The sequence below is a fragment of the Danio rerio genome, chromosome 23, assembly GCF_052040795.2.
Source record: "Danio rerio strain M-AB ecotype USA chromosome 23, GRCz13ab, whole genome shotgun sequence".
In the NCBI taxonomy this organism is placed as follows: Eukaryota; Metazoa; Chordata; class Actinopteri; order Cypriniformes; family Danionidae; genus Danio; species Danio rerio.
Genome location: NC_141043.1, coordinates 42,111,700 through 42,122,500, shown reverse-complemented (window position 1 = coordinate 42,122,500; position 10,801 = coordinate 42,111,700). Strand labels below are relative to the sequence as shown.

At 30.4% G+C, this 10,801-nt stretch overlaps 1 protein-coding gene across 6 annotated transcripts in view; it reads left to right on the top strand.

The window, feature by feature from the left end:
* Nucleotides 1-10,801, top strand: part of LOC147831357 (uncharacterized) — a 148,438-nt gene that overhangs the window by 14,411 nt on the left and 123,226 nt on the right. For 3 of the 6 annotated variants that reach the window (XM_087307831.1, XM_087307833.1, XM_087307830.1), the window contains exons 3-4: nucleotides 2,449-2,570; nucleotides 6,598-6,706. In XM_087307831.1, coding sequence (XP_087163957.1) covers nucleotides 6,701-6,706 — 6 coding nt within the window. In that variant the 5' untranslated portion in view covers nucleotides 2,449-2,570; nucleotides 6,598-6,700. The remainder of the gene's footprint in view (nucleotides 1-2,448; nucleotides 2,571-6,597; nucleotides 6,707-10,801) is intronic. The other 3 variants (XM_087307832.1, XM_087307834.1, XM_087307835.1) reach the window with 1 other exon arrangement.

Sequence of the window (10,801 nt, the reverse complement as noted above, 5' to 3'; positions counted from 1 at the left end):
ACTGACAGACATATATTTAGAATGACTGACAGATATTTGGTATGATTGACAGACAGATATTAAGAACAACTGAGAGACAGATATTTGGAATAACACAGATTGATAGTTAGAATGACAGACAGATATTTAGAATGACAGACAGATATTTAGAATAACAGACAGATATTTAGAATAACAGACATATATTTAGAATGAAAGACAGATATTTAGAATAACAGACAGATATTTAGAATGACAGACAGATATTTAGAATAACAGACAGATATTTAGAATGACAGACAGATATTTAGAATAACAGACAGATATTTAGAATGACAGACAGATATTTAGAATAACAGACAGATATTTAGAATGACTATCAGATATTTAGAATGACAGACAGATATTTAGAATGACAGACAGATATTTAGAATGACAGACAGATATTTAGAATGACAGACAGATATTTAGAATGACAGACAGATATTTAGAATAACAGACAGATATTTAGAATGACAGACAGATATTTAGAATAACAGACAGATATTTAGAATGACAGACAGATATTTAGAATGACAGACAGATATTTAGAATAACAGACAGATATTTAGAATGACAGACAGATATTTAGAATAACAGACAGATATTTAGAATGACAGACAGATATTTAGAATAACAGACAGATATTTAGAATGACAGACAGATATTTAGAATAACAGACAGATATTTAGAATAACAGACATATATTTAGAATGACAGACAGATATTTAGAATAACAGACAGATATTTAGAATGACAGACAGATATTTAGAATGACAGACAGATATTTAGAATAACAGACAGATATTTAGAATGACAGACAGATATTTAGAATAACAGACAGATATTTAGAATGACAGACAGATATTTAGAATAACAGACAGACATTTTGAATGACAGACATATATTTAGAATAACAGACAGATATTTAGAATGACAGACAGATATTTAGAATAACAGACAGACATTTTGAATGACAGACATATATTTAGAATGACAGATATTTAGAATGACAGACAGATGTTTAGAACAACATACATATATTTAGAATGACAGACAGATATTTAGAACAACAGAAATATATTTAGGATAACTGACAGATGTTTAGAATGACAGACATATTTAGAATGACAGACAGATGTTTAGAACAACAGACAGACAGATATTTACAGCGACTGACATACATGAATTTAAGAGCAACTGATAGATATTCAGAGTGACTGACAGACATTTAGAATGACTGACAAATATTAAGAATGACAGACAGATATTTGGAATGAATGACAGACAGATAAAAAACAACAGACAGGCATACATTTAGAACAACAGACATAAATTTAGAATGACACACAAATGTTTAGAACGACAGAAATATATTTAGAATGACAGGCAGATATAGACTGACTGATGTTTTTATAGCAACAGACATTTAAAATGGCTTACAAAGTTATAGTTTGGATTGGCAGACATATTAAGAGCAACAGAAGTTCTGAATGACATACAAATATTTCGAATGACAGACATATTTGGAATGAATGACAGACAGACATTAAGAACAACTAACAGACAGATATTTAGAATGACAGACATATATTTAGAATGACAGACAGATATTTGGAATGAATGACAGACAGATATTAAGAACAACTAACGGACAGATATTTAGAACAACAGACATATATTTAGAATGACAGACAGATATAGACTGACTGATGTTTTTAGAGCAACAGACATTTAGAATGACTTACAAAATTATAGTTTAGATAGGCAGAGCAACAGAAGTTCTGAATGACAGACAGATTTTTATAACAACTTACAGATATTTAGAACAACTCACAGACAGATATTTCGAATGACAGACAGACAGATAGATTTACGTTTTTATTTTTGGTGTTAGATGAATGAGTCACTTTTGGTCCAGAGTCAGCATAGGTTCTGAGGATCAGCTTTCAGTGAGGTTTCCTCCTCTTTCCTCACAGCAGATGTGGACTCTCACTTTGATGTTTGCTCTGGTTTACTAGCAGCTGTGGCTCTGATGAGTCAGGCAGCAAAAACAAAAAGCTGGAGATACAGCAGCATATCTGACTGACACAGTACAGCACGAATCATTCACATAGGCTCACAGTTTCACAACTATCCAGTAACGCAGGAAAGTTTTCACTTTTAATGGTTCCAACACTGTTCAACCCAGGCTCACTCTGAAAACGTACCCCTATATACAATTCTGGAGAGCGCCAAATACATTTCAGGAGCTAAGTTTTTTGCAGTTTTTGTTCTCACAAATGCACCAGAAGCTGCTGTGAATGCTTTTTCAGATCTCAAATTTCTCGCTTAAGTCCACCAGAGGTCGATGTTGACTGACTGTTGAATGACTGAATGATTGATCGACTGATCAACTTCTGTTTTTGTCTTACCCGCTTTCTGGAACAGTTCTTTGCCAGACATTAACCTCGTTGTCGTGGTCAACTCTTCTCTGCATCTCAAGTCCACCGATGTACATGGCAAGCTAACTTGGCCAAATTGGTTACAGCAGGAAAGCCGTCAATACAGAGGTAAGCTGTCAGCTGGTAAGCACAAAAAGGAATGGGGTCATACCACCCGATAGCATTCGTTTTAAAAAAACTAAATTCAGCCAAACATACTTCTGGCTACATAATTTGCAATTTTCAGAAATCTATATAGAGCTACGTTTTCAGAATGAGCCTATATGTTGACACTATTGGAGGAGCAAAAAGAATAAAAAGTTTAAAAAAAAAAGAAAACTAATGGGTGTGATATAAAGGAAGTAATATGAAAATATATGTTCATTTTATAAAAAAAAGTATTGTGTTTGTTTTTAAAGTATTTTAATTATGAAAAAATTTGTGCAAATCTCAGCAATAAATAAATTAATAAATAAACAAACAATCAAAATGAATAAACAAAACATAAAGAAGTAAATAAAATTTTTGCTTACTAAAATAAACTACATATTATATGGAGTATACTTTGCTAATTTAAAAGTAAACAATAGGAATAAAGAAACAATAAACAAACAAACAAATAAGTATAAATACAAATTTATAAAAATACAATAAATACATAAAAATACTAATTTGCTTACTGAAATGTGAAATATTATGTAAGTATTTAATAAATAAATAAATAAATAAATAAATAAATAAATAAAACTATTTGCATACTGAAATAACCAATATATTATATGAAGTACTTGGCTAATTTAAAATAAACAATAGCAATAAATAAACAATAAACTAGCAAAAAACAAAAAAATATTATTAGCTTACTGAAATAATCAATGTATTATATGAAATATTGGCTCATTTAAAATAAATAAACAATAACAATAAACAAACAAACAAATATTTGCTTGCTGAAATAACAAATATATAATATGAAGTACTTGGCTAATTTAAAATAAATAAACAATAGCGATAAATAAACAACAAACAAACAAATAAATAATTTTTTAAAATTATTTGCTTACTGAAATAACCAATGTATAATATGAAGTGCTTGGCAATTACAATAAATAAACAATAAACAAATAAATATACAAACAAATAAATAATTAATAAATTCTTAAATAAAATTATTTGCTTACTGAAATAACCAATATATTGAACGAAGTACTTGGCTAATTTAAAATAAATAAACAATAGCAATAAATAATCAAACAAACAAATAAATTAATACATAAATAAAATAATTTGCTTACTGAAAAAACAATATATTATATGAAGTACTTGGCTAATTTAAAATAAATAAACAATAGCAATAAACAAACAACAAACAAACAAATGTACAATCAAACAAATTAATTAATAAATACAAAAATAAAATTATTTACTTACTGAAAAAAACAATATATTGAATGAAGTACTATGCTAATTTAAAATAAATAAACAATAGCAACAAACAAATAAATAAATATAACTTTGCTTACTGAAATAACCAATATATTACATGAAGTACTTAGCTAATTTATAATAACTAAACAATAACAATAAATAAACAAAAACAAACAAATTTAACTTTGCTTACTGAAATAAACAATATTATATGAAGTACTTGGCTAAATCAAAATAAGTTTAAACGCTAAAACTACTAAATCAAAAAATGATTAAAATCAGAAACATGACCATGTTTCACAAAATCAATCATAAGTGTCAATTTGTTTAAATTGAGATTAAAACTTTCAATTGATGTATGGTTTGTTATGATAGGGTAACATTTGGTGGAGATATGAAAAACCTTTAGAATCTGAATGTTAAAAAAAAAAAAATCTAAACTTTGGGAAAATCATCTTGGAAATCATCCAAATTAAGTTTTTTACTACTCATTTTACTAATTAAAAAATCAGTTTGGATATATTAAACGAAAGAATTTTAAAATGTCTGGATTCTGAGTGTTCAAAATTATCTCAATATTGAGAAAATCACCTTTAAAGTTGTCCAAATTAAGTTTTAAGCCATGCATTTTACTAATAAAAAATTAAAGGAATTACATTTGAAATGTCTTCATGAAACATGATAAATACTAAATATTCTGCCGTTTTTTTTTTTTTTTGATAAAGATAAAAATGTATTGTCTTCACTCATACAACATATTTTTGGTATATACATGTGCAACATAAGACTGCAGGGTCACAAATATATACAATTGAAGTCAAAATTATTCGTGAATTGTGAAATTTGTGAATTTTATTTCTTTTTAAAAATATTTTTGCCAAATGATGTTTAACAGAGCAAGGAGTGTTTCACAGTATGTCTGATAATATTTTTTCCTTCTGGAGAAAGTCTTATTTGTTATATTTCAGCTAGAATAGAAGCAGTTTTTAGTTTTTTAAAAACATTTTAAGGTCAAAATTATTAGCCCCTTTAAGATTTTGTTTTGATAGTCAACAGAACAAACCATCATTATACAATGACTTAATTACCCTAACCTACCTAGTTAACCTAGTTACCCCTTTAAATGTCACTTTAAACTGAATACTAGTATTTAAAAAAAAAAAAAACTAATAGCATATTAAGTAATGTCATCATGGTAAACATATTAAAACTATGTTTAGAAATATGTTGAATAAATCTTCTTTCCTATAAACAGAAAATGGGGAAAAATGTACAGGGGGCTAATAATTCAGGAGGACTTCAAATGTAAATCCAAAACAACTACAATCAAATAACAGAGGCACATAAAAATACCATAACATAGACAAGAAAGGACAAAAAAAAAAAGATTTATACGGCATATAAATAACACCAAACAGTGTTATGTTTTCTCTCTTCAATTACTCACTTTAAAATGATCTAATGATTATGCTATTTTAAGAAAATTCAGACAGGTTTACTGAGGCAGATCTACAGATAAGCAGTGTGAGATAACCAGTTGAGTTCTTGCTTATGGTTTGTGTTAATGACTTGTGTGCCTCTTGTAATTGTTCTTCGTCCACTAACCGGCAGTAAAACAATGCATTACTTTGGGAATTCATGGATGGCTAATATTTCAACATGCTGTCACAATAAGGTTTAATTGTGTATCTTTATTTGATCCCTAAAGTGGACACTTTTGCCTTTAAGGCTTTCCGAATGTCCTATAGGATCGTAAATCTTTATAATAAGCTCAAATAATGAAAACTAGAGATCAAACTTTTTTTTGTTTTTTTTTTGTTTTAGCAGACATGATTTATGAAATGAAATGAACACCACTTTTTAATCGCATTAGTGTTTCACAGTTCTCATAAATTCATATTTAATACAATCATAACTTAGTTTCCTATAAAGGTGAAGCTACTGTTTTTATGCTGTTTTGGATTTATTCTCAGAGTAAAAAAAAAAAAAAAAAAAACATTTTACTGAAGAATAAACAATACTTTGAGATGTTGAGTTCAATTTTTACATAGTTACTGATGTGAGTTTTCAGGATATAAGGTTTTTCAGGTTAAATGGAAATAAAAAACCTTTAAAAAGATATTTTAGGCAAGATATTCTTTCCAAAAAGTGTGAAACAAATTAAACGTGTTACAAATTACAAACCATTTCATATCACCTGTATATCTAAAATAAAAGAAAAGAAAATAGAAAATAAAGGAAAAGAAAAATAATAAAATAATTGATAATAATAATAATATTAATAATAATAATAATAATAGTAATAATGCGACATGGTCAACCCAGGCTCATTCTGATTATGTACCCCTATATATATTACTGTAGAGAGCAAAATACGTCCCAGGAGCTACGTTTTTTTATCCGTTTTTGTTCTTACGATTCCACCAGAGGCTACTGTGTATGCATTTTTAAGATCTCAAATTTCTCTCATGAGTGTCATTCGCTCCTGCTGTTCTCATGTAAATCCACCAGAGGCCTCTGTTGACTAACATACTGACTGACTGACCAACCGACCGATCCTCCTAACCACCCACTTCCCTAAACCCAATGACTCGAAAAGCAAACCAGAAAAAGAAAAGCCCCAGTATTTTTTACCACATTTTAGATTTTACCACATTCTCACCCTGTTAATTACTTGTTTATTTTATTTTCTGCTTTCTGCTTTTGTCTTACCTGCTTTCTTCACCAGACTCGAACCCCGTCATTATTGTCGACTCTGCTCTGCATCTCAAGTCCGCCGATGTACGTGTCGAGCTACCGGACAAAATGGTAACAGCAGGAAAGCCGTCCACATGCAGGTAAGCGGTCAGCTGTTTAGCAAAAAGAAGAACAGCGTCATATTACCCTGTAGCATTTGTTTTAAAGACAAACAGTACATAGCCGTACAGTACGCAGTTTTGGCTACATAATTTGCAATCTCCAGAAATGTATATAGGGCTACGTTTTCAGAATGAGCCTATGTTGGACAGGTTGGTCGCCTCACGGTCACATATCCCCCACAGTCCAAAGACATGCGCTATATATAAGTAAAAAACAAATATTAGTGCAAATCTCAGCATTAAATAATAAATAAACAAGCTAAATAAATAAACAAACAAAATATAAATGAATAAATAAAACAATTTGCTTACTAAAATAAACAAAATATTATATGGAGTGTACTTGGCTATTTTTAAATAAATAAACAATAAATAAACAAACAAATAAGTAAACAAACAAATAATTAAACAAATTTTTTTGCTTACTGAAATGATAAAAATATTATCTAAGTACTTAAATAAAGTAAATAAATAAATAAATAAATAATTTGCTCATTGAAATAACCAAAATACGATATGAAGAACTTGGCTAATTTAAAATAAATAAACAATAGTTGTAGTGTGTGTTTGTGTGTGTGTGTGTGTGTGTGTGTGTGTGTGTGTGTGTGTGTGTGTGTGTGTGTGTGTGTGTGTGTGTGCGCGCGCGTGTGTGTGGGTGTGTGGGTGTTTCCCAGTACTGGGTTGCAGCTGGCAGGGTATGCGCTGTGCAAAATATATGCTGGATGTTAGCTTTTAGTAAGTGATTTTGTTTTAGAATAGAATATGTATTGTTCTCAATAATAGTTGTGAAACACAGGCCCTATATGTGCCGTTTACATATATTTAAATTAATATGGAAAATAAATGCATGTTTTTACCAAAACTAATATTAAAGTTTTTAAAAATACGAGTAAAATAATTTGCACAAAGAAATTATGGGGTTCTTTTCTAAAGAAGTTGTTACTCCACCCCGTTTAGAGCATCATTATGGCCGTTTTACGTTATAACTAACGTGGTTTAAGCGATGGATCTGCGACAGAGAAGCTATGGGTTTTGGGAAACACTCGTCACTACATCATTCTTTTTCCAAGCGATGCATCATACTATTATAGTTTAGCCACGAGTTACATCGTTGTTTGGGATCACACCCCAGGGTATCTGTCAATCGATCATCAGAAGGCAGTCTTTATGCTATCATTGGTTGATCATTAGAAAAAATTTGCAAAATGACAAGCACCCAGAAAAGGTACTATTTTTAAATTTTAAATACATTTTTTTTATTTGCACATTTATTTATTGTTTTATTTATGTATAAATTTATAGAGTTGTTTACACATATATTTATTTTTTTTGTGTATTTATTTATATGTTAGTTTATTGTTTTTGCAGATTTCGTCCTCCATAAAATCAATATTGCAAAATTAGTAATAAAAGTGTAATAGCTGTTTATAATTTTATAATTTTTATTATATTTTAATAGCTGTGTAATAAATGTTTTTTTTTTTTTTTTTTGCATTTCCAATTTTATTTCTAAGCAGCCAATAAATTTCCTTTTAAGGTTTTTCGGATCAACTCATAAAAACGTCTCAAATAATAAAATCGCAAAGTTAAAAAATGGAAAGGTACATCATTTTGAGTCACTAAATGAATCACCTTTGCCACTCATCACTGTTTCAGACTCGTTTTTACTTCTAATATCAGATCATGCACTGAAGTAAAGTTCGTTTTTCTGTGTTTCATCCCGTTTTCTTCCCCAAGTATTGGAAACCCTAGCAGCCCAGTAATCATATCTTCTCTCCTTCAGTCTGTCCCCTCCAGTAATAAAACACTTTTTACACTATGTTCCATTTGCTAATGTGTATCTGATGTCTTCTAATCGCACTGATAAGCGGGCTTGCAATGCATCCGGAAATAAAAGACACCCAAAAGCGGCTTTTTCTTATCAAGATGAAGCAGCGCGATATTACGACCCGGAGTTATCCATCACCATCCGTCACGGGAAACAGATTACACACTCCTCAATCTTTATGGAGATATTATATTGCTTTCATCTGCGTTTTTTTTTATAGACTCTGATCTGAATCGTGCATTCTCTGTCATGAGCGCAAGGTTTGTGCATTTTATTCCTGCAGAGACGATGCTAGACCTTTAAAAAAGTTCCCAAATCACCCCTTTTATCTGGTCATCTAGAGCCGTTTCGCTGTCAACAAACCAATGCAGGCTCAGTGGAAATACGTACATCAGCCTAAACATTTGTGAAACTGCAAAATCGTACTTCATTATACGTTTGACTGCAGTTTCTAGGTAAAATGAACACTCGGGGGCAGTATGACGACAACATCTTTTGTTCCCTTTGACTCTAATGATATTTTTACGACCCTGGTCTAGGGTCAAGGCCGCAACATAAAAGAACACACGACAAATAAAATTCACTTTTATGACCCTTTTGTGTCGGGTCTCTTTATTTGTCTTTTTTTTTTACTTTTTACTTTTTTATCACCCAAAAATGTGAAGCCAACTACCTCGGAGTGGACCCAAAGAAAAATAATAAACAAAAAGTACACACTAACTAAACACCCAAATGAAACTAACTACAACTAATAAAATAAAAGAAATAAAAATAAAAAATCTACACCCACCTCCCTGACTAACAACAAAAACAGGAGAAAAAAATTACTCCTAAAATATATTTAATAATATAATATATATAAGCGATTATTCAGTTCTTTATTCAACATCAAATTAATACCACAAAAACATCTTAACAGTTTTATTAATTTGTAATCAAATACATTTCCCTCACTAACAATTATTAGGCCTTATTCATTCTTAATTATTTTTTCTTTTTCAGTTATTTTCCAAACACTGTTCAACAATTTTTCACAGTATTTTCTATTATATTTTTTCAACCCAGGCTCATTCTGAAAACGTAGCTCTTTATACATTTCTGGAGAGTGCTAGGAGGTACATTTTTGTTTTCGTAAATCCACCAGAGGCTGTTGTGTATGCTCCTTGAAATCTTAAATTTATCTTGTGAGTGCCATTCGCACCTGCTGTTCTCACGTAAATCCACCAGAGGCCAATGTCGAATGACTGACTGACTGACTGACTGACTGACTGACCGATCGACAGACCAACCATCTCCTAAACCCAACCCATAGTGTTTTCAAAAGCATAAATTGACCCGCCCACCCACTTAACCTGACTTTTACTACATTTTCAGATTTTACCACATTCTCACCCTGTTATATACATGTTTATTTTATTCTACTTCTGTTTTCGTCTTATCCGCTTTCTGGAACCATTCTATGCTGGACTCGAAACACGTCTTCATGTATTGTCTGTGTTGGTGTTTCAAATTATGGTACAAAACCTGTCTTTTTTCTGTTATCTGAAACATACATACATACATACATACATACAAAACATACCCTAAGTAAAATATTTCAGATTTGCAAAAATGTATACAGTGCCCTTAGTGGATTTTTCATCTAAAACAAGGAATTGTATCCGGAGCAACATATGCTTTACTTTTCACAAAAATGTAGCCTGAGGCATATAGCTTCAATGAGCCTGGACTGTACAAATCTGTCCATTCTGGCTCCTATCGCGCATTCAGAAATCATATTACACTGTATATTATGTCAATAATTACCTTAATAACAACAACCAATAACCTTATTGTATTGTAACTAGTAATAAACTGTAAAAATACATTGATGTATCCATCCTTCGACAACTTTTGATTTGAAAAAAGTTATTGTTTATTGATATTTTTAATAGTTTGAAGTGATATATTGGCTGGGTTGGTGTTTTTAATTTTACCTGGTAATAAACAGGCCTTTTTCTGATTTGGCTATTTCAATAATTTCAAATTTTCACAAATATAGACAGCACAACAGAACGTGCTACAGAACATACCCGGAGCAACATTGCTTTTAAATTGCTTAAACCAACAACTTTTGACATTGAATAATTCTTGATATCTTGAGTCTTTTTTCTTGATATTTTTATGTTTTGAAATGATACAAGGTTGGTGTTTTAAATTATGATAATAAACAGCCATGCCTTTTTCTGTTATCTGAGACTAAACAT